Genomic DNA, 26,302 nt, shown 5'->3' with positions numbered 1-26,302 from the left:
AATAATTTACAACTCTCCACTCGCTCCCCCTTTTCTCTTTTTTTTCCTTCTCCCCAAAAAAATCCCAAATTCGGGCGGTTCTGCCCCAAAAAAAAAATCCCAAAACTTTTCCAGCTCCGTTTCCACCAAAGCGCGACCGGGATTTAAATCCTGGAGTTAAAACCGAGTTTAAAACCGAGTTTAAAAAGTGAAATAAAAGGGAAAAAAATTGGGAAATCCCAAAGTTTGGAATTGATTTGTTGGGTGCAATAAAAGAGAATTTTAATTAATGAGTCTTGCAGGAGTTTTAATTAAAGCTGGGGTGGGAAAAAATGAAATTTAAAATGAATTTTGGGTGGGGAAAAGAAATAGAGGGGAGGTTTGGGGGGTTTTTGGGGAAAAAATGGAAAAAAAGGGGGGGAAAAAAAGGAGAAAAAAAGGGAATAAAAGGGGAAAAAAGAAAAAATTGTTCTGCCCCAGTGGGGAAATGAAAATAAAAGTTGGGAAAATAAAAATAAAAGTTGGGAAATGGAAATAAAAGTTGGGAAATGGAAATAAAAGTTGGGAAAATAAAAATAAAACAGGGAAAAGAGGGAACAAGAGAAAAAAGAGCTCCTGCAGAGGAAAAGGAAAAGTTTTTAAAATCTTAAAAAATTTAAAAACTTAAAAAAAAAACAAAAGGAAAAAAAAAAAATTTTTAAAAGGGAAAAGGAAAGAAATCAGATTATTTTAAAAAATTAAGGAAAAGAAAAGAGATTGTTAAAAAGAAAATAAATGAGATTTTTAAAAAAGAATTCTTTTTTTTTAAAGGAAAATTAAAAGAGATTTTTAAGAAAGGAAAAGAAAAGAGATTTTTTTTAAAGGAAAAGTGAATAAAAGAGATTTTTAAAAAGGAAAATAAAACAGAACTGGGACTCTGGGGAAGATCCGACCTCGATTTTTTGGGGGAATTTCGGAGAATTTCGGAAAATTTGAGAATTTTGAGATTCCCACATTTTGTGATGTGCTGCTCGGGTTTTTTTGGGTATTTTTGCTTGTTATTTTTGCTTTTTTCTCATTTTTTTTTACTCCAGGGAAGACCCGACCTCGCTTTTTGGGGGAATTTCAGAAGAATTTTGAAGAATTTTGAAGAATTTTGAAGAATTTTGAAGAATTTTGAAGAATTTTGAAGAATTTTGAAGAATTTTGAAGAATTTTAAGAATCTCACATTTGGGGGCGCCCTTGGGGTTTTTTTTTCTTTTTTCTCTTTTGTTTTTTCACTCTGGGGAAGATCAGACCTTAAGTTTTTGGGGGAATTTCGGAGAAATTCGGAGAATTTTGGGAAATTTCAGAAGAATTTCAGAGAATTTTGGACGATTTTCAGAATCCCATATTTCGGGACGCGCCGTTCTCCTTTTTTTGGATTTTTTTTTTCTCTTTTTCTCATTTTTGAAGAATTTTGAAGGATTTGAGAATCTGGGGAAGATCCGACCTCACTTTTTTGGGAGAATTTCGGAAGAATTTTGAAGAATTTTGTGGAATTTTGGAGAATTCTTAAGAATTTGAGAATCCCACATTTCATGGCGCGTCTCCTCGATTTTTTAAAAAATTTTTTATTTCTTTTTTCTCATTTTTTCCCCTCCAGGGAAGATCCAACCTCTCTTTTTTGGGGAAATTTCAGAGGATTTCAGTGAATTTTGAAGAATTTTGGGGAATTTTGAAGAATTTTAAAGAATTTGAGAATCCCACATGTCGTGACGCGCCGCTCGGATTTTTTTGATTTTTTTTTCTCATTTTTTTCACTCTGGGGAAGATCCGACCTCGTTTTTTGGGAGGAATTTTGGAAGAATTTTGGAGAATTTTGAACAATTTTGAGAATCCCACATTTCTGGGTTCGCCACTCTGGTTTTTCATGGATTTTTTTTCTTTTTTCTCATTTTTTTCACTCCGAGGAAGATCCGACCTCGCTTTTTTGGGGGAATTTTGAAGCATTTTTGAGAATTTTGGAAGAATTTTGAAGAATTTGAGAATCCCACACTCCGTGGCGCGCCTCTCCATTTTTTTAACGGATTTTTTTTCTTTTTTCTCTTTTTTTTCACTCCTGGGAAGACCTGACCTCAATTTTTTGTGAGAATTTTGCAGAATTTCAGAGAATTTTGAAAGATTTGAAAATCCCACATTTCGGGGGTCGCTGCTTGGGGTTTTTTGAGGTTTTTTGGGTTTTTTTCTCGTTTTTTTCACTCTGGGGAAGATCTGACCTCGCTTTTTGGGGGGAATTTCGGAAGAATTTTGAAGAATTTTGAAGAATTTTGAAGAATTTTGGAAGAATTTTGAAGAATTTTGAAGAATTTTGAAGAATTTTGAAGAATTTTGAAAGATTTGAAAATCCCACATTCCGTGGGCGCGCCTCTCCATTTTTTAATGGATTTTTTTTCTTTTTTCTCATTTTTTTCACTCCGGTGAAGATCTGACCTCGCTTTTTGGAGGGATTTTTGCAGAATTTCGGAGAATTTCAGAAGAATTTTTAAGAATTTTTAAGAATTTGAAAATCCCACATTTCGTGACGCGCCGCTCGGATTTTTTAAATTTTTTTTTTTTTTTTCTCATTTTTTCCCCCTCACTCTTTGCCCTGCTCCTTGTTCATTTTCTTCATCTTCATTCTCCGGTTCTGGAACCAGATTTTCACCTGGCGCTCGCTGAGGTTGAGCAGCCGCGCCACCTCGTGCCGCCGCTCACGGCTCAGGTACGCGTTGAACAGAAATTCCTTCTCCAGCTCCAGAGTTTGGAATTTGCTGTAGGGGCAGCGCTTCTTGCGCGAGGAGCGAGCCTGCAGCCAGCTGGGGTTGGCTGGGAAAAAAAAAGGGAATTTGTTAAAATAAAATTAAAATTTAAAAAATTAAAATTAAAATTTTAAAAAATTAAAATTAAAATTAAAAATAAAATTAAAATTGAAATTAAAATCAAAATTAAAATTGAAATTAAAATTAAAAATAAAATTGAAATTGAAATTAAAATCAAAATTAAAATTGAAATTAAAATTGAAATTGAAATTAAAATTAAAATTAAAATTGAAATTAAAATTAAAAGTAAAATTAAAATTAAAATTAAAATTAAAATTAAAATCGAAACTAAAATTAAAATTAAAATTAAAATTAAAATTAAAATTAAAATTAAAAGAGAGGGGGTTGGGGATTAAAAAAAAAGAAAGAAAATTATTTTTAAAAATGAGGAGAAAATGGGAAATTATTATTCAACAAATAAGAGAAAAAAGGGAAATTATTAAAAAATTATATATATATATGGGGAAAAAGGAAATTATTTTTTAAAATTATATATATGGGGAGAAAAAGGGAAATTATTTTTAAAAATGAGAGAAAAATGGGGAATTATTTAGAAAATATACATGGGGGGGAAAGGGAAATTATTAAAAATAAAAAAAAAAGAGAGGAAACTGGGTCTAGGTAAACTGAAAAACAAAACAAAACAAACAAAAACTTCTTTTAAAACCCCAGACTAAACCGAGCCTAACCAAGCCAAACAACAAAACAAAACAAACAAAAAAAAACCCCAAACAAACAAAAAAACCCGACATAAAATCCACTAAAAAACCCAAACCAAACAAAAACAAAAAAACCCTGAAAAATCACCCAAAAAACCAAATAAACAAGCTAAAAAACAACCGCCCAAAAAACCTAAAAAACAAAAAAAAAAATTGGGGATTTTGGGGGCGATTCTGAGGTTTTGGGGGTGAATTTTTGAGGGGTTATGAGTGAATTTTTTCAGGTTTTGGGAGAATTTTTGGATATTTTGGGTGAATTCCTGCGGTTTTGGGGTGAATTTCAGGCTTTTTTTTAGGTTTTAGGGGGAATTTCTGGGGATTTTTGGGTTCACCCTGAGTTTTTTGGGTGAATTTCTGGAGTTTTTGAGGTTTTTGGGTGAATTTTCTGGGGGTATTTTAGGATTTAGGTTGAATTTTTGGGGTTTTTTTTAATGCATCCCGAGATTTTGGACGAATTTCTGGGGTTTTTTTGAGGTTTTTGGGTGAATTTCTGAGATTTTAGGTGAATTTCTGGGGATTTTGGGCTCACCCCGAGTTTTTGGGGTGAATTTCTGGGGTTTTTGGGTGACTTTTTGGTGTTTTTTGAGTGAATTTCTGGGAATTTTGAGGTCACTCCGAGTTTTTGGGCTGAATTTCTGGGGGTTTTTTTAGGTTTTAGGGTGAATTTCTGGGGGTTTCGGGTGAATTTTTGGGGTTTTTTTGAGTGAATTTCTGGCTATTTTGGGGTCACCCCGAGATTTTTGGGTGAATTTCTGGGGTTTTTGGGGTTCCACCCCCTCCAGCTGAGCCCCCCCATCCCCACACCCCCCACAACCCAACCCCAAAATTCACTTTTCTCCCATTTTCCCGCCTTTTCTCCCCATTTCCCGCCTTCTCTCCCCATTTTCCCGCCTTTTCTCCCCATTTCCCGCCTTTTCTCCCCATTTCCCGCCTTTTCTCCCCATTTTCCCGCCTTTTCTCCCCATTTTCCCGCGTTTTTTCCCCATTTCCCGGGTTTTTCTCCGCCAGTCGCGTCTCTCACACTCGGAACTCTGCAGGAACTTTTTCCTCAATAAATCAAATTAATTTTTTTTGGCGCAATGTGGCCAAAAAAACCCCAAACAAAACCAAAATCCCAAATCCGGCTCTGGCTGCCACAAAAATCCCCCGGGAGCTCTGGAGAGCGTCAGCCAAAAACCAGGGGGGTAAAGCAGCCCAAAAAGTTAATTAATTAAATAAAAAATTTAAAAATAAATGAAATAAATGAAGAGATTAAAAATAAAAATAAAAATAAAAACAATAAAACAAAAATAGAAATAGAAATAGAAATAGAAATAGAAATAGAAATAGAAATAGAAACAAAAAAAAATAGAAATAAAAATAAATATTTTTTAAATAAATACATAAAAATAAAATAAAGCAGAAAGTAAATAAATATATTTAAAAATAAATTTAAAAAGAAAATATAACTAAAAATAACTTTGAAACAATATAATAATTAAATAAAATTTGAAAAGGGAAAGAAAAGCTGGTGGGTGGAAGAAGCTGCGTGGGAAATGGGGGAAAAAAGGAAATTTCAGGATTTTTTTTCCTTGAGGGAATTTTGGGAGCAAATCCCCGCCCCTGGCAGGGGCCGAGGTGCCGAAAATCGCAGCCCGAAGGTTTTAGGGTCAATAACTCGAATTTTCCTTAATCAGGTGCAAATCTGGGGTGAGGGAGGAGGAAAATTAAAAGTCCCGAGACAGAAAAACTTCCCAGAAATTCAGTGGGTGATTCCAAATCCACAGCCGGCAAAAATCAAATTAAATATATCGGATAGAAATAAAAATATATAAAATAAATTAAATAAAATAATAACCCGGTAATTAAACGGATCAGGATAAATCCATACCCAGCAAAAATCGAATTGAATCGATCGCATAGAAATTAAAAATATAAAAATAAATAAGATAAATAAAATAAAAATAATGAAACCAATAAGATAAATAAACCAAAGGAGATAAATAAAATAAAAAATAAAGAAAATAAATAATAAAAAGAAAATAAAGAAAATAAAGAAAATTTTAACAATTGCAACCCGGTAATTAAACTGATCATGATAAATCTACACCCAACAAAAATGAATTTCAATCTACAGGATAGAAATTAAAAATAAATAAAATAAATAAAATAAATAAAATAAATAAAATAAAATAATTAAATAATTAAAATAAATAAAGTAAGAAACCGGTAATGAAACGGATCATGATAAATCCAGACCCCCGCACCACAAAAATTAAATTAAATAGATGGGATAGAAATTGAAAATAAAATAAAATAAATAAAATAAAATAAAATAAAATAAATAAAAGAAGAAGCCGGTTCACGATTTCCTGCGTGACCCTGCCTGGATGTAAAATGCAGAATGAATTATTAAAGAGGAGGAAAGTTGTAAATAATTAATGATGTTAATGCTGCTCCCCATCCTTCCACGGTTCTGCTCCATCGCGGGGGATTTGGGGCGTTTGGGCTCGGGAAATGAGATTTTAATGTCGATTTTTTTCTTTTTTTTTTAAAGTTTTTCACTACACAAAAATCCCCGAGAGGGAGAGAGAATGGGGAGAGGTCCTGGCACTTCTTTATTTTATTTTATTTTATTTTATTTTATTTTATTTTATTTTATTTTATTTTATTTTATTTTATTTTATTTTATTTTATTTTATTTTATTCCATTTTATTCCATTTTATTCCATTTTATTCTATTTTATTTTATTGTATTTTTCTTTTCAATCATGCCAAATGATCTAACAGCTTCCAGGCAGGGATTCATTAGGGAGGAAAAAAAATAAAAATAATAAAAAATGGGAAAAGTTTGGGAAATCACTGCAAAAATCCCTGGCAGGAACTCAAAGCCAACATTAAATTAAATTATTCTTTAAAACAAAAAAGAAACAAAATAAAAATAATTTTAAATAAACCCACACGAGAAAAAAACCCCACCAAAATCACGATTTTTTTTTTTTCTGGGATAAAATTCAATTTTTAAAGTTCAATTTCCGGGAGTTTTTCTTTATTTGGATCCTTCCCCACCCGGAGTTTGTTCTGGATCTGTGCCCAGCACAACAAAAAAAGAACTTTTCTTTTCCTGGCTGCGGGCGACTTAAATGATAGGGGAAAACAAATAAAAGGAGATAAATTAAATTAAAAATAAAATAAAAGCGCCACCAGAACATCCTGCAAGAGCCGGGGAGGAAATCGCGAGGGGAGGGGAGAGAAAATTCCGATTTTAGAGGGAAAAAAGTTGATTTAAAAGGAGGAAAAACAGGAGCGGAGTCTCCCCCCCTCGGCCGGGCGCTGCCAGTTTGGAAAAATTCCATTTTTTTCCTGGAAAAATATTATTTTAGGAATCACCTTTCAGCTGGAAACCGAGTTCCAGCAAGAGGTGGGATGATAATAATAATAATAATAATAATAATAATAATAATAATATTGAGGACGTGAAATCTTTTCCAAGCGAATTATTCTTATTGTGATGATTTTTAAAATTAATATTTCAAGCGGAAAAAAGCGCCCGAACCCGCGGAAAATAAAACAAAAAAAAAACCGCGCTGGAGTTGAATCCAACGTGACAAAATTCGGAATAAAAGCTGATATAAAACCGAAATAAAAGCCGATAAAAGCTGATATAAACGCCGATTAAAACAGATATAAAACCCGATAAAAAGCGATATAAAAACCGATATAAAAGCTGATATAAAAGCTAATTAACTTCCAGGCACCCCCTCCTGTTTTGTTTTTTTTTTTTTTTTTTTTTTTTTCGGAGTCGGCGAGCAGCGTGACTTTGAAATATTCATAAACAAACAATTAACAGCAAAATAAACCCGCGGGGCTCGGAGCAAAATCCGCGCAAGGAGCGCGGAAAATCCGCGCGTTCCGGAGCTGCTCTGACAGAAATTCCCCGCGATTTTTCATTTTTTTCTCCTTTTTTTTAACCTTTTTCCCCCGTTTTTTTTTTTTTTACCCTTTTCTCCCTCTCCATCCTCCTTTTTTTCTTCTTTTTCTCTCTTTCCTCCTTTCCCCTTTTTTTCTCCATTCCCTTTTTTTTCTCCTTCTCCCCTTCTCCTTTTCACCTCCTTTTTTTCTTTTCTCCCCCTTTTTCCCCTTATTTTTTCCCTTTTTTCCTTTTTTTCTACTTTCCCTTCTTCTTTCCCTCCCTCTTCCCCCCCTTTTTTCTCCTTTTTCATCTTTCCCCCTCTTTTATTTTTCCTTTCCCCCTTCTTTTTCACTCTTTTTTCCCCCTTTCCTCTTCTTTTTTCCACCTTTTTTCCCTCTTTTAATTTCCCTTTTTTCCCCTTTTTTCCCTTTTTTTCCCCTTTTTTGAGCTTTTTTCTCCTCTTTTTTTCCCTTTTTTCCCATTTTCCCCTCTCTCCCACCCCATCCCCGACCTCACCTCCTCTTTTCCTCCATCTCCCTCCTCTCCGAGCCGCATTTTGATTTTTATTTTCCCCCCGCACCCCCCTCTCTCCCCTCCCCACCCTCATCTTTTTTTTTTTTTCTCTTTCCCTTTTCCATTTCCTCCCCTCTCCAAGCCCCGATTCTCAACTCAACCCTCCCGCATTGTCCCGATTTTATTGCGCCTCCTCCCGCTTTTATGCCGCTTTTACTTCCTCACTTTTTTTTCCCCTTTTTTTTTTTTTTTTTGTTTTTTTTTTTTTTTTCCACGCACTTACTTTGATCTGTCCTCTCTTTGTCCTCGCTTCCTTCACAAACTTTATGATCCTCGAAGCCACCTCGCCTGTGAGCTCCGGCAGAAGTTTCTAGATGGAAATCCTGGTTGCTTTTCGGAATCAACAGCGGTTCCGATTTGACGGGCGCGGATTCCGCGCGGGGCGCGGGTTCGATCCAACCGCGCAGGAAGCGCGACTCGGCCGCGCTTTGCTGCGGGAGATACGCGGGGTACACGGGGGAAGCCCAGGGAGCCCCAAAAACCGCGGGTTTGGGTTGGAAACTGCACGAGGGGAATTCCAGATGTTCGCTCCCCTGCCTGGCAGCCGAGAATTGGCCGGAGGGGAATTTAGTTGGAGAATCTTCGCTCTCGTGGTTTATGATGGAGTCGACATAATAATTGCTGAGGGTGCCAGAAATGGACATTGTCAGACATCATATAAAGCGCGGGGAGAATAAAAAAAAAATATTTGGGAATGAAAAAAGTGTTGGCGGAAAAAAAAAAAAAATCTTCCCTTCAAAATTGAAAAAAAAAGAAAAAAATCTAAAAATCCCTAAAAAAATCTTTAAAAATCCTAAAAAAAACTATTAAAATTGTAAAACAAAAGCTAAATAAATTGTTTAAAACCCTTAAAACACTGTAAAAAAATCAAAATAAAATTATAAAAAAGAAAACGAATAAAATTTGAAATAACACTAATAAAATCAAGCGAAAATCTGGCTGTATGTACACACAGAAGAGAGGACAGCCCCGGATTTGTGCTCTACCCTTTTTTTTCTCCCCCCCAAGTTCCCAACCCACAAAAGTACAGTTGGGGCTGCCCGTGCCGGGAGCTGCCTCTGAAATGATTGGTCAAACTTTTTTTTCCGTGAGCCTGATAAAGCGTCAGGCTCGGCGTAAATCAATCGCGGCCGAGGGGGCTGCGCTGCGCTGTCATTCCGCCCTTGCATTCCATATCGAGGATGGATTGTTTTATGTCGGTGCCGAAAAAAAAAAAAAAAAAAACGACAGGAGTCGCGGGGGAGAAGGGGAAAAAAAAAATCATAAATATATAAATAAATAAATATATTTTTTTAAAATCCCGTACGGAGTTGAAGCGAATATTCTGATTTTTTTTGTTGTTTTTTTTTTTTTCGCTTTTCCTCCTCAGATTTGCTGGTTCAAAATAAACATGGGGTTTAATTTTTATTCATATTTTCATTTCATTTTTATTTTTTTGTCGGTGGGGGGAATTGAGCTAAAAGTCATTTCTGTGTCACTCCGGCTCCACAGAACCATCAGGAAATTAAAAAAAAATCCGGAATAAACAAAAACCGCCCCCGTTCCCCTCCCCTCCCCGCCGCGATTTCATTGCGGTCACACAGCGACACCAAAACCCGCAAAAATCCCAATTTTTGGGCAGGAAAAATCTCTGCCTTGCCCAGCCGCGAGGGGAAATAAATAATTAACAGCGCGGGTTAATGAGGAGGGACGCGAAACACGCCAAAATAACGCGGGGAAATATCACATTTAAATCTTTAAAATTCCAAATATTTTTAATTTAGAGAGGCCAAAGCAGCGCTCGGGCTCATCCAGCTCCTGCCTGGGAGGATGTGCTTAGAAATAAATGTTTAAAAATTGAAATTATCGCGGTTTTTTGGGATATTTCCCCCGAAATTCGGCGGCTTTGGGAGAACTTTACGAGCCCCGTAAAAGCCGAGGCGCTTTGTTCCGGAATGCCTCGAACTTGTGATGCCTGAAGAGTTTCATAAAACTTCCATCGGCTCGCTTTGATTTTTATAGCCTCGGATTTATTGCCCGAGGAAGAGAAACAACAAAAAAAAGCAAAAAAAAAAAGGAAAAAAAAGGGACCCACGCTGCGTGTCCAACTCCACTCTTGTTTGGGTTTTTTTTTAATGTTTTTTACCCCAAATCTGAAATTTCGGGATTTGTTTTATTCCCCCGGTTGGGAGGATAAATCGAGGATAAATCCATTTATTGCCAGCGGTTCTCGTAAAGGCAAAGGTGCTCCCCGGGCTCCCGGAAAAAGAAAAAGAAATAAAAATAAAGTGAATTTTCCCCGGATTTCGGCTGTAACAGTCGGGCTCAATTTGCTGCTTTTTCATCTTTTTGCCCCCTCGCCCCCAAAGGGCAAAGAGATTTTCGGGGAATTATAGATCAGAAATTTTCTAGGATTGATAAATCAGATTTTTCTAGGAATGATAAACCAGAGATTTTCTAGGAATGATAAATCAGATTTTTCTAGGAATGAGAAATCAGATTTTTCTAGGAATGATAAATCAGAATTTTCGAGGAACGAGGATAAATCATCGCGGGTTTATCCCCGAGCGCGTGGGGATGGAAATCTTTATTACCAGGCCGATAATAACGGGGCAGAGGCGCTAAAAGAAACCCGAAATGAGGGGAGAAAATCCGATTTTGGTCTTGCTGAGGTGGGGAGTTGATGGCAGAGATGTTTCTCCAATAACCGGGGTGATGGAGTTGATTAAAAATCCCAAATTTTTCCCCCTGCCCGCATTTCCTGAGCGCTGTCAGGGTTCCTTTTATTAAAAAATTAAAATTAATCCACAGGGTCGGGGGGATGGGGAAGCGGAGCCGGAGCTGGATGCAGGAAATTTGATTTTAATTTCATTTTTGTGACCCCAAATGCGCTGGAGAGGCGGCTCCGGCAAGGTGGGGACTGGGGACACTTTGGGGACAGTTTGGGGATAATTTGGGGACATTTTTGGGGACAGTTTGGGGATAATTTGGGGCAGTTTTGGGGTAATTTTGGAGTAGTTTTGGGGACAGTTTTGGGACAATTTGGGGATAATTCGGGGCCAGGCCGAGGGGGAAATGTCCCCAGGTGAGTTCCCTGCGGGGTCCCCTCTCCTCTTCGGGGGATGATCCCAAAATTAATCCCAAAAATAAATCCCAAAATAAATCCCCAAAAATAAATCCCCCCAAATAAATCACCAAATAAAACCCAAAACAAATCCCAAAACCAAATTCCCAAATAAATCCCCAAAAATAAACCCAAAATAAAACCCAAAAATTAATCCCAAAAATAAATCCCAAAAGTAAATCCCAAAATAAAACCTAAAACAAATCCCAAAAAATAAATCCCAAATGTAAATCTCAAAAATAAATTCCCAAATAAATCCCAAAACAAACCCCAAATAAAACCCCAAAAATAAATTCCCAAATAAATCTCAAAAATAAATTCCCAAAAAATAAATTCCCGAATAATCTCAAAAATAAATCACAAAATAAATCCTAAATAAATCCCAAATAAATCCCAAAAACAACTCGGGGCCGCCTCGCTCCCCTCCAGCTCAAATTCCGAATTTTCCCCAAATTTCCGCGTTTTTATTTAATTTCTAAAAACTGTAATTCTTTCTTTTCATTTTCTCCTTTTCTTTTTCAAACTTCCCGGGAGTTGGGGAAGGAAAATCCCCGCGCGTCACCGGCCGTGAAATACGAGCGGGCGGCCCCGGTGTCATAATTCTGCTTTTTATTGCCTGGCAGAAATCATTCCTTTCGGAAAAAATCAAAATTAAAATCCAATCCGACAGCTCCACAAAGAGAAGAAAAAAAAAATTAAAAAAACGAGGTTGGGGATTGAAAATCAAGCGGTGGGGTTGGGTTTTTATCCATAAATAAAGAGGAAAAAATGAAATTATTGGGGGTTGGTGGAAGGAAAACACCTGTGGCTCACCTGGAATTAATATGGAAAAATTAAAAATGGAAATAAAAATAAAAATAAAAAATAGAAATAATAATAATAAAAATAAAAATAATCCTCCCATAAATAACCCCGAGCTGGCAGCGTGCGAGTTGATAATTTTGTGGAGTGTGTAAATTCAGTGTATAAATTCAGTGTATAAATTCTGTAATAAATTCTGTAATAAATTCAGGGTATAAATGGAGTGTATAAATGGAGTATATAAATTTTGAGCAGGAAGGATCCTCGGGAACCGGGAGGGTTTGGGATGGAAAAGTCATTTTCGCCTGCAGGAGTTTATTTTTTTATTCATTTCCTCCGTGTTATTTTGATTTTTTTAGCATTTTTTGGGAGGCAAACGGTGCTTGGAGCTGCCTGGGTTTAAATCGGAAATTAGAGCCCATCAGAAATTAAATTCTAGTGGTGAAACAGAAAAAAAATGAACTTGGAGAAGGGAAACTCAAAGAGGAGCGAGGAAAAATCTGAATTTTGGGGAGGAATGAGGCAGGAAATGGGAACTGGGTTGGAAATGGAATTAATGATGGAGCTGTGACTGCGATGTGCAGGAGGGAAAAATAAATAAATTCAAATAAATAAATTCAAATACATAAAGTAAAATAAATAAATTGAAATAAATTCATATAAATATATTGAAATAAATTCAAATAAATTAATATAAATAAATTGAAATAAATAAACTGAAATAAATAAATTCAAATAAATAAACTGAAATAAATAAATTCAAATAAATAATACAAATAAATAAATTAAAACTTGGAGTTGGAAACTTTCCCTCGAGTTTGGCAGAGAATTTCTCCGGGAAAATTCAGGATTTTCTCTGAGCTCGAGTTCTGCTCCTAAATCCCATTTATTGCCTGTGGAGAGAAGGAAAAATTCACCCAGAAATCCAAAACTGCCCCAAATTCCGGGCCCGGCACCGCCCAGCTGCCAAAAAACAATCCCCCAACGTTTCTTTTTTCTTTTTTTAATTATGCAGATTTTAGGGTTCGAAAAACTCGGATTTTAGGGTTTAAATTTGCAGATTTTAGGGGTTGAAATTGCAGATTTTAGGGGTTAAAATTTCAGATTTTAGGGGTTGAAAAACTCAGATTTTAGGGGTTGAAATTGAAGATTTTAGGGGTTAAAATTGCAGATTTTAGGGGTTGAAAATGCAGATTTTTGGTGCCTTTCACTGATTTATCCATCTTGATTTAATAAAGGAACAATCGCTGCTCCTTTCCTTCCCGGAAATGCATTTAAAGCACTTTTTCAAGGTTTTTGGACACTTTTTCAAGAGTTTTTTGGTCACTTTTGCATGACTTTTTTGGTCACTTTTAGAAGATTTTTGGGTCACTTTTAGAAGATTTTTTTGGTCACTTTTAGAAGATTTTTGGTCACTTTTTCAAGGTTTTTTGTCACTTTTCCAAGTTTTTTTTTGTTCTCGTTTATTAAAACTTGTGACCGATTTCAGCTCTGACTTGGAGGAGATTCGGGGCTGCGGAAATTTTGGATTTTTTTGGGGTTTTTACCCCACCTGAGGGGATTTTGTTTTTTTTTTTTCCTTCCCATACTTCATGATAACTCAACCTTCAAAGGCTTTATTTTAAATTTTAAAAATAATATTTAACATTCCAATATTTGAATTACCTGATAATCTCAACAACAAGCTTTTTTTTCCTTTTTTCCCCCATTTTTTCTTTTTTCTTTCCTTTCCCCCCTTTTTTTCTTTTCTTTTTTTCCATTCTTTTTTCCTTTTTTCTCTTCTTTTTTCCCTTTCTTTTTTTTTATTTTTTTACTTGTTTACTTTTTTTGCACTTTTTTCCCGCTTTTTTGTTTGCTTTTTTTGGGTTTTTTTGCACTTTTTTCTCTTTTTTGTTCGCTTTTTTGCACTTTTTTCCCCTTTTTTGTTTGCTTTTTTGCACTTTTTTTTCCCGTTTTTTTTTTTTTGTTTGCTTTTTTGCTCTTTTTTCCACTTTTTTTTTTATTTTCAAGCACAGGAAACAAGATTAAAACCCCGCCATAATTCACCAACGATACATCCAGGCACCTCTGAGCAAATTTATGAAAGAAAACTTCAGAAATTCCCTCCTGAGGGGTGAAACTTTCGGGGAAAAAAAACAAAAAAAAAATTTATTTAAGTGTCTGCAGCCTAAATCTGCACCTTGGCCATTTCCTGTGCTGGAAATTTGAATGCGGCGTCTGTTCCAAACCCCAAAGTGCTGCGGGGAGGGAGGGAAGGAGGGGAAATTCCTGGTCTGGAGAGAATAAAAACAACTTTCACATGGGAGAGTTTTCCTCCGAACCAAAGCTGGCGCTGGCTTTAGAAAATTAAAAAAAAAAGGGAAAAAATCGGATTTTAAATGAGATTTTTAACCTCGGCGGTTCGTGGAATTTTTGGGATTTGCGCCCCTGGGAAGTGGAGGAGTTTGGAAAGGGGAGAAAGTGGAAATAAATTGGGTTTGGGTGAAATAAATTGGATTTGGTGGAAATAAATTGGGTTTGGGTGAAATAAATTGGGTTTGGGTGAAATAAATTGGATTTGGTGGAAATAAATTGGGTTTGGGTGAAATAAAGTTGGGTTTAGTGGAAATAAAACTGGGTTTGGATGAAATAAATTTGGTTTGTTTGAAATGAAGTTGGGTTTGTACGAAATAAAATCGGAATTGTTTGAAATAAAGTTTGGTTTAGTGGAAATAAAGTTGGATTTGGGTGGAAATGAAGTTGGATTTGGGTGAAATAAATCTGGTTTGGTGAGAATAAAGCTGGGTTTAGTGGGAATAAAGCTGAGTTTAGTGGAAATATTTTGGGTTTGATGTTCGGGACCCCTGTCCTGGTCCCCTCCCCTCCCTGTTTTTATTTCTGCTCCCAGGGAATTCCTGCTCGGGTTTTGCACCCTGGGATCCACTTTGGGGTGGAACTGAGGGTACCCCTAAAAAAAACCCAAAAAACCCCAAAAAATCCGCCTCAAAAAAATTCCAAATCCATCGTGGACTCATTTAGAGGATTCTGCTGTTTCTGCTTTGGGGTGGGACTGGGGTACCCCTAAAAAAAAACCCCAAAAAAATCACAAAATGTCCCTAAAAAAACCCCAAATCCATTGTGCACTCATTTAGAGGATGCTGAGGATTCTGTTTTGGGTGGAACTGGGGTATCCCTAAAAAAAATCACAAAAAAACCCACAAAATTCCCCCCCAAAAAATTCCAAAACCATCGTGGACTCGTTTAGAGGATTCTGCTGGTTCAGTTTTGGGATGGAGCTGGGGTACCCCTAAAAAAAACCCAAAAAACCACAAAATCCCCCCCCCAAAAAATCCCAAAACCATCACCCAGTTCCCGTTTAGAGGATTCTGCTGGTTCTGCTTTGGGGTGGAACAGAAACACCCCTCAAAAAAAAAAACAACAAAAAACCCTAAAAAATCCTAAAACCCCCTAAAAAATCCCAGAAAACCCTAAAAAACCCAAACCCATCACCCAACTCTCATTTAGCAAATTTCACTGACTCTGTTTTGGGGTGGAACCAAAATACCCTCAAAAAAAAAATCCCAAAAAAATCCCAAATCCCACTCTCATTTAGCAGATCCCCCTGGCTCTACTTTGGGAACCTGAGGTGTAACCCCAAAAAAATTTAAAAAGACCAAAATCCACCCCAAAAAAATCCCAAACCATCTCCCAATTCATATTCAGCAAATTCCTCCGGCTCTGCTTTGGGGTAGGACAGGGATACCCCTCCAAAATAATCCCAAAACCCCCAAAAAATCCCAAACCTTTGTCAAACTCGTGCTTGGTAGATTCCTCCGGCTTTACTTTGGGGTGGAACAGGGATATAAAAAAAATCCAGAGTCCCCAAAAATCCCAAAACCTTTGTCCCACTCGTGTTTAGCAGATTCCTTTGATTCTGCTTTGGGGTGTAACCGGGATACCCCTCAAAAAATAATCCCCAAAACCCCAAAAAAATCCCAAAACCATCGCCTAATTCACATTTAAGGGATTCCTCCGGCTCTGCTTTGGGATTGTAACAGGGATACCTCTCCAAAATAATCCCCAAAATCCCAAAAAAATCCCAAAACCATCGTCCAGCTCGTGTTTAGCAGATTCCTCCGGCTCTGCTTTGGGGTGCCCGGGTTACCCCTCAAAAAAAATCCAAAACCCCCAAAAAATCAAAAAAAAATCCCAAAACCATGGTCCAATTCACGATTAGGGGATTCCTCCGGTTCTGCTTTGGGGTGGAACAGGGATACCTCTCCAAAATAATCCCAAAATCCCAAAAAAATTCCCAAAACCATCGTCCAGCTCGTGTTTAGCAGATTTCCCGGGCTCTGCTTTGGGGTGCCCGGGATACCCCTCAAAAATATAAAAAAAACCCCCAAAAGACCCCAAAACCATCGCGCAATTCACGATTAGGGGATTCCTTCGGCTCTGCTTTGGGGTTGTAAGCGGGATACCTCTCCAAAATAATCCCCAAAATCCCAAAAAAATCCCAAAACCATCGTCCAGCTCGTGCTTAGCAGATTCCTCCGGCTCTGCTTTGGGGTGTCCGGGTTACCCCTCAAAAAAATAAAAAAAATCCCCAAAAAACCCCAAAACCATCGCCCAATTCACGATTAGGGGATTCCTCCGGTTCTGCTTTGGGGTTGTAACAGGGATACCTCTCCAAAATAATCCCCAAAACCCAAAAAAATCCCAAAACCTTTGTCCAACCCGCGCTTAAAGGGTTCCTCCGGCTCTGCTTTGGGGTGCCGGGATACCCCTCAAAAAATTAAATAATCCCAAAAAATGCCCCAAAACCGCGTTTAGAGGATTCCCCTGACTCTGTTTCGGGGTGCCTGGGATATCCCTCAAAAAAAAAACCCCAAAAAACCCCAAATCGCTTTTTTTGGGGGATTTCAGGAGGGAAATCCCCGCGCTGGAGCGGAAATCGCCGCTCGCTGGGGGGACGCAGGGCCAGGTACGGGACTGGAATTGTTCCCAGAAATCCGAATTAAAAGGGGGAGTTTCTTCCTTTAGGACGGGATTTCCTCGCCGCTTCTCCCCCATTTCAAACCCGTCCTGGTGCGGGGAATATCGGCCAGGCTGAGTTTGGGAAAAACCGGGATTTGGGAGGGGGGGATTGGAGTTAAAACCGGGATTTTATCTCGCCAGGCAAGCCCCGCTCGGAGGAAAATCCCTACACCCTCTGCAGGTAAGATTTTCTTGGGGTTTTTAATCAGCAAAATCAGGGAAAAATCAAAATATTGAAGGGGCAGGGCGCGACTGGCTTCACTCTTCTCCTTCCTTTGGGGAAAAAAACCCCAAATTCTTGATTTGGGGCTCCTTCCTTTGGGAAAGAATTCCTAATTCCTGTTTTGGGACTCATTCCTTTGAGAAAGAAACCCCAAATTCCTGTTTTGGGACTCGTTCCTTTGAGAAATGAACCCAAATTTCCTGTTTTGGGGCTTCTTGGTTTGGGAAAACCCCAAATTCCTGGTTTGGGGCTGCTTCACTTGGGAAAAAAACCCCAAATTCTCGGTTTGGGGCTGCTTCGCTTGGGAAAAAAACCCCAAATTCTCGGTTCGGAGCTTCTTGGCTTGGGAATAAAACCCCAAATTCCGGTTTGAGGCTCCTTCATTTGGGAATAAAACCCCAAATTCCTGTTTTGGGGCAGCTCCCCCCTCTCCCAATCCCGATTTTTTCCCCCCTGGTTCCCTGCCCTGATGCAGGAGATGAAAATCAGCAGCCTCGGGCTGCTCGGGGTTTGCCTTTAGGCCCGGTATTAGGCCGGGGTTTATGATTAACTTTCCCAGATTGTCCTTTTCCGTTTTAGGGCTTTTGAGGCCGGGCACAAGGAGCCCGAAAATTTCCCTTTTATTTTCCGCTGTTTGATTTTCCCCCTCTCCTCCCCTCGAGTGTTTGTTTTTAGGCGAGAGTCTAACCAGTTCCGGGAATAAAGCACGCACGGGTTTAAACCCCCAGCCCAGTCTGGTTTGCTTTTTTCTTTTTTTTTCTCGCAACGCTGGCAGAAAAAAATTTTAAATTAAAAAAAAAAAAGTAACACGGTCCCAAAAAGTGGGAGCAGATGGCGGGGTAGGCTCGGATTTGGTATCAGAGTTTAATTCTTTAAGCCTGGCACGGAGATCAGTTCCCAGCCTTGTCCAGCCGGGCCCGGACCATGGGAAATTTGGTTTTTATGGAGTTTGGAGCAGCAACGCGGGGAGAATCGAGGCCGAGATTTGATTTTCCTTGGACACTCGGGGGAGGGGAGCGAGAACTTTATCCGAGCACAAACTGGGGGCTCTGCTCCCTCCTTCTCACAGAAATTTTATCCTTTAGGGCTTTATTTGGGTTTTTTTTTTGTTGGGGTGGGTTTTTTTGTTATTTGGTTTTGTGGGTTTTTAATTTTTTTTGTTGTTGTTGGTTGTTTTGTTTTTTGTTTTTTTGTTTGAATTTTTAAAATCAATATATTCCCCTCAACACATTGAGGGCCAAGGATGTGGCGAAACCCTCGCGGCCACCTAAAAAATCAATTTTTTATCCATTGGAATTGGCAGCCGAGCTCTGAGAGCGCTGCCCGTGATGAATTTGGAGTTTGAGATGTTTTAGGTGCTGAAATTAAAGATCAGCGCCCAGCCTCGAACACCAGGGCTCATCCCTGCGCGGTTTTGTGCCTAAAAAAACCCGACTTGGAATTATCAATCCCTAAAATCCCAGCCCAGGAATCCAAATATTCAATATCCGCTCAGCTAAATCCCAAATTTTCTCAAGGAAAAAAATCCCTGTAACAATTACCGGGGGAAACTTTCATAAACTGATTTTCTCAGCTGCAATAATGAAACCCTGGAGCTGCTCGCAGCCTTTTTGTGCTGCCTGAACCCCGCACGTTTCCTAAAATGAGACTCCCTTAAATTTAAATTCCTTTATGGTCCTGCGTGCGTTTTGGGGATTTTTAAATTTTTTGGTGTTTTTTTGTTTTGTTTTGTTTTTTTTTTTTTTGTTGGTTTTTTGGGGTTTTTTTGTTGTTATTTTTTTGGGGGGGGGTTTGGTTTTTATTTTTGTTTGTTTGTTTTTGGGTTTTTTTTAATACCAGACACAAGGGGGGGGTTTGGCTGAGCCCGGCCCGGGGGGGATTTGTTGGGGAGGGGGGGGTTCAGCCTCTGGGGAGGGGGTTCAGCATCTGGGGAGAGGGGATTTGGTGGGCAGGGGGATTCATCCTCTGGGCAGGGGGTTCAGCCTCTGGGGAGGGGGTTCAGCCTCTGGGGAGGGGGTTCAGCCCCTGGGATGGGGGTTCAGCCTCTGGGGAGGGGGTTCAGGATCTGGGATGGGGGTTCAGCCCCTGGGATGGGGGTTCAGCCTCTGGGGAGGGGGTTCAGCCCCTGGGATGGGGGTTCAGCCTCTGGGGAGGGGGTTCAGCCTCTGGGATGGGGGTTCAGCCTCTGGGGAGGGGGTTCAGCCTCTGGGATGGGGGTTCAGCCCCTGGGATGGGGGTTCAGGATCTGGGATGGGGTTCAGCCCCTGGGATGGGGGGTTCAGCCTCATCAGAGCCTTAACGAGCTCTCGATGATTGGGGACGGGGCTGCGGGAGGTCCCTGGGACCGGATTTGAACAAAGGGAGTGGCACCGGGGAGGGGGCGGGGGAGGGACACGGATTGGGGTGGGGGACACGGATTGGGGTGGGGGACAGGGATTTGGGGTAGGGGACACAGATTAGGACAAGGACACAGATCTAGAACAGGGACATGGATTAGAACAAGGACACGGATCTAGGACAAGGACACAGATCCAGGACAAGGACACAGATTAGGACAGGGACATGGATCTAGAACAGGATCTAGGACGGGGACATGGATCCCGGTGGGGACACGGTCCCGGGAAGGGGGGACACGGACTCGAAGGGAACCCGGACCCAAACAGGATCCCCGATCCCAGGAACAGGGACACGGTCCCGGGTGAAGGGACACGGATCTAGGACAGGGGACACAGATCTAGGACAGGGACAAGGATTAGGACAGAGACACTGATCTAGGACAGGGACCCGGATCTAGGACAAGGACATAGATCCAGGACTGGGACACAGATCTAGGACAAGGACACGGATTAGGACAAGGATTAGGACAGGGACACAGATTAGGACAAGGACTCAGATCTAGGACAAGGACACGGATTAGGACAAGGACAAGGATTAGGACAGAGACACTGATCTAGGACAAGGACACAGATCTAGGACAGGGACACGGATCCAGGAGAGGGGAAACGGATCTAGGACAGGGGACAAGGATCAAGACAAGGACACGGATCTGGGTGGGGACCCGATCCCAGGATTGAGGACACGGTCCCGGGAGAAGGGACGTGGATCTAGGACAGGGGACGCAGATTAGGACAAGGACACGGATTAGGACACGGATTAGGACAAGGACACGGATTAGGACAGGGACACGGATTAGGACAAAGGACACAGATTTAGGACAGACACATGGTTTAGGAAAGGGGACACGGATTAGGATGGGGACACAGATCTAGGATACAGATCTAGGACAGGGATTAGGACAAGGACAGGGATTAGGACAGAGGACAGGGTTTAGGACAATGACACAGATTTAGGACAAGGACACAGATTAGGACAAGGACACGGATTAGGACAATGACACAGATTTAGGACAAGGACACAGATTAGGACAGGGACACGGATTAGGACAGGGACACGGTTTAGGACAGGGACAAGGATTAGGACAAGGACACTGATCTAGGACAAGGACAAGGATTAGGAAAAGAACTCGGATTAGGACAAGGACACGGATTAGGACAATGACACAGATTTAGGACAGGGACAGGGATTAGGACAAGGACACAGATTTAGGACACGGATTAGGACACGGATTAGGACAATGACACAGATTTAGGACAGACACACGGATTAGGACACGGATTAGGACAAGGACACAGATTTAGGACAGACACACGGATTAGGCCAAGGACACAGATTTAGGACACGGATTAGGACACGGATTAGGCCAAGGACCCGGAGCAGGAGCAGCGCGGAGCCGGAGCCGCCGTGAACCAGGCAGTTCGATGTCCTTGCGTCTAAAACCGAGCCCAACAACATGAAACTACCTAATCCACAGAGCACTTCTACTTCAGCCTGGGGCTAAAGGCTAAAAAACCCCAAATTCACCCCAAAAAAAGGAGCCCGTACAGACGTTTTGTAAAAAAACCCAAAAATTCCCCTCAAAAACGGCTAAAATCGAACATCGGGCACTTAAAATCGGCACTAAAGTCGGAATTAAAGCGTCCCCAAACCTGCCAAAATTCAGAGTGTTTCTGGGAAAAAAGTCGGGGAAATGCGGAAAAAAAAAATTAGTCTAAAAACCTCACAAAAATGCCCGAAAATTTGCGATTTGAAAAGCAAAAATCACCTAAAAATGGCGCTAAAAATGGTCCAAAAAGTCCTAAAATCTGCACTAAAAAAAAAAAACCAAAATGGCCACAAAACCCAGAGAGATTCCAGGAACTCCTGAGGGGGAAACCCGGGAAAAATTTGGGAAGTACTGGGAAAAAATGTGGGGGAAAATCCGATTTAAATTGGCAAAAAAACCCCCAAAAATCACACTAAAAAAAGTAATAAAATCTGCATTAAAAACCCCAAAAATCTGCATTAAAACACCCAAAAATGGCCCCAATTCCCGGAATTCCTTGGGGGAATATCCGGGAAAAACTGGGGAAAAAAATCCAGGGAAAAATCCGATTTTTTTTTGCCAAAAAAATAAAAAATCGCAGAAAAACGACCCAAAAAAAGCGGCACCACCCGCGGTCCGAACTCCCATAAAAACGAAATTGCCAGGAAACAAAAAAAGCAAAATAAAAGCAACAAAAGGAGCTTTAGAGAGCACGGGAATAATAAAAATAAAAGAACAGAAATTACCGGGCTCGAGTCCCTCCCGCGGGATTTACAAATGGGAACAAATCGGGGCAGGGAGAGGGAAAATGGGAGCGGGGAGGGAGAAAAAAAGCGAATTTCGCAGCTGTAAAATGGATTTTAAAAAAGGATAAAAAGCAGCAAAAATCCCCAAAGTTCTTCCCCCGACTCCTCCGCACGTGAGGTTTGGAAAAACGGCGGAGAAATGAAGGGGGTGGGTCAAAAATTTCGATTAAAAATGGAATTTTAGTTTTTAAAAAAGAAAATTTTAATATATATTTTTTTATTTTTGTAATTTAAAGCTACCGGAGTTTGGAGATTTTTTTTTTTTTTTTGCGGAGTGAAATAAATCAGTTCTTTGGGGAAAAAAAGAGAATTTGGTGAACGTTTTGAGGAATAAAAAAATGAAATTCTGGGGTAAAAAAAAAGCGAATTTGGAGAAGTTTTTGCGGAGTGAAATAAATCAGTTCTTTGGGGGAAAAAAAGTGAATTTGGTGAAGGTTTTGAGGAATAAAAAATGAGATTCTGGGGTAAAAAAGGGCGATTTTGGAGAGGTTTTCAGAGAATAAAAGCAGGGAGAATAGATAAATAGTATTAAATAGTGATAAATATTTAATATATTTCTATATTTTATAGATTTAATAAATAGTAATAAAAAGTAATAAATATTTAATATATTAAATATATAGATAAATAGTAATAAATAGCAATACATAGTAATGAATACTGAATATATTTAATATATTTTACATATAAATAGCAATAAATAGTAATAAATATGGAATATATTGTATATAGAAATAGTAATAAATATCGAATATATTTTATATATTTCATATAGAAATAGTAATAAATATTTTATATATTTTATATATTTTATACATTTTATACATTTTTAATATTTTAAAATATAAATAGCAATAAATATCGAATACATTTTTAATCCATAAATTGAAATTTGTACCTGGCGAGCTGTGCCTCATCCTCAGAGCGAATTCAACACTGAGGAAGTAAAAATTAAAAATGAAAAATGAAAAATCAGATTTAAAATCTCGGAGGAAGCCCCAGGCAGGGCTGGGAAGTTGAAAAGTGCAAATTCGGGGCAGTTGAAAAGTTCAGGGGAGGAAAAAAAATTTAAAAAAATAAAAATTATGTGGGGGAGGAGGAGACGGAAACGGCGAGAGCTCGGCTCTGGTTCCTGGGAAAAACTTTAAAAAAACCTCAAAAAAAACCCCAAAAAACCACCAAAACCCAAAAAAATCTTAAAAAAAAAAACCTAAAAAAAGAGTCAGAAAAACCTCAAAAAACCCCTAAAAAACCCCTCAAAAACCCGTCAAAAAACGTCTAAAAATACCTCCAAAAAAAACCCTAAAAATACCTAAAAAAAGTAAAAAACCCTCAAAAAAAACCTCAAAAAAAACCTCAAAAAATTTAAAAAAACCCTCAAAAACACTTTCAAAAAAACTAAAAAAAAACCTCAAAAAACCCCTCAATAAACCGCAAAAAGGTAAAAAAAAAAAAACTTTAAAAAAACCTCAAAAAACCCTCAAAAAACCTAAACAAATCTCAAAAAAATCTCAAAAAACCCTCAAAAAAACCAACCAAAAACCCCCTAAAAATTTTCCAAAAAATCTCAAAAAACCCTAAAAAATACCTTAAAAAACCCTCAAAACCCTCAAAAAAACCAGAATGGGCCGGGATATAAATCTGTGGCGCCGGAAATCCAATAAAAACCCAATAAAATCCAATAAAAACCCAATAAAAATGCAATAAAATCCCAATAAAATCCCAATAAAAATCCAATAAAACTTCGGCTGCTGTTGAACTTCAAACGCTTTGGGAAAATAAAAAATAATCTGGGCAGAAACGGGGAAAAATCAGATTTTTGGGAGGGTAAAAATGGAAAAAATTGACTTTTAAAATTTTTTGGGGGGGTTTTGTGGGTTTTTTTGGTTTTGTTTTGTTTTGAAGAATATTGTGGGTTTATTTTGTGCAAATTCAGAATTAACCAGAATTCAGGGCTGAACTGGGATAGGCCTGACCTGGGATAGGCCTGAACTGGGATAGGTCTGAACTGGGATAGTTCTGAACTGGGATAGGCCTGAACTGGGATAGTCCTGATTTGGGATAGGCCTGACCTGGGATAGGTCTGAACTGGGATAGGTCTGAACTGGGATAGGCCTGACCTGGGATAGGCCTGAACTGGGATAGGTCTGAACTGGGATAGGCCTGAACTGGGATAGGCCTGAACTGGGATAGGCCTGAACTGGGATAGTTCTGAACTGGGATAGGCCTGAACTGGGATAGTCCTGATTTGGGATAGGCCTGACCTGGGATAGGTCTGAACTGGGATAGGTCTGAACTGGGATAGGCCTGACCTGGGATAGGCCTGAACTGGGATAGGTCTGAACTGGGATAGGCCTGAACTGGGATAGGCCTGAACTGGGATAGTTCTGAACTGGGATAGGCCTGACCTGGGATAGGCCTGAACTGGGATAGACCTGACTCAGGTTAATTCTGACTCAGGTTAATCCTGAAACGGGAACCAACCCCACCAGTTCACCCTAAAATGGGAACCAACCCTACCAGAATACCCCAAAATGTGAATAAACTAAACCTGGATCCCCTAAACCACAAATAAAACAGACCTGAATCCCCTAAAACAGGAACCAACCCCACCAGGGCACCCCAAAACTGGGACAAACCCCACCTGGATCACCCAAAATGCAAACAAAACCAACCTGGATCCCCTAAAACACCAAAAAAATCCCACCAGGACACCCAAAAATGGGAACCATCCCCATCAGAATTCCCTGAAACGGCATCCAACCCCATAAGGACACCCCAAATCATGAAAGAATTGCCCCAGGATCCCCTAAAACGGGATCCAGCCACAGCAGGGCATCCTAAAACACCGACAAACCCCAATAGGATCCCCTAAAATGGGAATCAACTGCACCAGGATCCCCAAAAACACGAACAAACCCCACCTGGATCCCCTAAAGCACAAATAAACCCGACCTAGACCTTCTAAAAACTGAGCAAATTCCATCTGGATCCCCCTAAAATGGGATTCAACCCCACCTGGATCCCTTAAACACAAATAAACCCAACCTAGACATTCTAAAACCTGAGCAAATTCCACCTGGATCCCCCTGAAATGGGATTAAACCCCACCAGGATCCCCTAAAACACAAATAAACCCAACCTAGACCTTCTAAAACCTGAGCAAATCCCACTTGGATCCCCTAAATGGGAACTGACTGCAGCTGTATCGCTCAAAATGGGATCCAACCCCACCAGGCCACCCCAAAACACAAATAAACCTGACCTGGATCCCCTAAAACATGGACAAACCCCAACAGGATCCCATAAAATGGGAACCAACTGCACCAGGATCCCCTAAAACACAAACAAAGACCACCTGGATCCCCTAAAACGGGATCCAACTCCAATAGGATCCCCCAAAATTACAAACAAACCCCACCAGGACACCCCAAAACACGGACAAACCCTAATAGGAACCCCTAAAATGGGAACCAACAGCACCAAGGCACCCTAAAACACCAACAAACCTCACGTGGACCCCTTAAAATGGGAACCAAGATCATCTGGATGCCCTAAAAAGGGATCCAACCACAGCAGGGCATCCTAAAATGGGAATAAACCCCAAGAGGATTCCCTAAAACGGGATGCAACTACACCAGGATACTCTAAAATGGGAACAAACCCCACCTGGATCCCTTAAAATGGGAATAAACCAGGCTTGAACCCCCTAAAATGGGACTCAACCCCACCTGGACACCCTAAAATGGGAACAAACCCGAACAGGATCCCCTAAAATACAAATAAACCCGACCTGGATCCTCAAAAATGGGAATAAACCCGACCTGGATCCCCTAAAATGGGAATAAACCCGACCTGGATCCTCAAAAATGGGAATAAACCCGACCTGGATCCCTAAAATGGGAATAAACCAGACCTGGATCCCCAAAAATGGGAATAAACCCGACCTGGATTCCCTAAAACAGGAACTAAAATGGGAATAAACCCGACCTGGACCCCTAAAATGGGAATAATCCCGACCTGGACCCCTAAAACACAAATAAACCCGACCTGGACCCCTAAAATGGGAATAAACCTGACCTGGATCCCCAAAAATGGGAATAAACCTGACCTGGACCCCTAAAATGGGAATAAACCCGACCTGGACCCCTAAAATGGGAATAAACCCGACCTGCATCCCCTAAAACACAAATAAACCCGACCTGGATCCCCAAAAATGGGAATAAACCCGACCTGGACCCCTAAAACGGGAACTAAAATGGGAATAAACCCGACCTGGACCCCTAAAATGGGAATAAACCCGACCTGGGGGATCCTGGGAGGGATCAAATATTCAAAATTATCAGAATTAATCAAAATTAAAATGAATTATCAAAATGATGCAGCAAAGGGAAAGCCCCGCCCACTCCCGGCACTCACCTTTCTTTTCTTCCGGAATTCTCGGGTTT

General features: G+C 39.7%; 1 protein-coding gene across 1 annotated transcript; it reads right to left on the bottom strand.

The window, feature by feature from the left end:
• Positions 1-2,576: 2,576 nt before the first annotated feature.
• On the bottom strand, positions 2,577-8,627 carry HOXB9 (homeobox B9). The gene is made up of 2 exons (XM_033079042.1): positions 8,207-8,627; positions 2,577-2,806 (listed from the first exon to the last, which is right to left on the bottom strand). The coding sequence occupies exons 1-2, from the start codon at positions 8,625-8,627 to the stop codon at positions 2,577-2,579; spliced, it is 651 nt and encodes a 216-aa protein (XP_032934933.1).
• Positions 8,628-26,302: the final 17,675 nt, after the last annotated feature.

This window comes from Catharus ustulatus, chromosome 23 (genome assembly GCF_009819885.2).
Source record: "Catharus ustulatus isolate bCatUst1 chromosome 23, bCatUst1.pri.v2, whole genome shotgun sequence".
NCBI lineage: Eukaryota > Metazoa > Chordata > Aves > Passeriformes > Turdidae > Catharus > Catharus ustulatus.
This window is presented reverse-complemented; position numbering and strand designations above follow the sequence as displayed.

What these genes read in the sequence shown, in the direction of transcription:
- HOXB9 (XM_033079042.1), bottom strand. Translation starts at nt 8,627, where the DNA reads ATGTCCATTTCTGGCACCCTCAGCAATTATTATGTCGACTCCATCATA. An exon ending in CAAAGAGAGGACAGATCAAA is followed by an intron (nt 2,807 to 8,206) that starts GTAAGTGCGTGG and finishes TTTTTTTCCCAG; the next exon opens with CCAACCCCAGCTGGCTGCAG.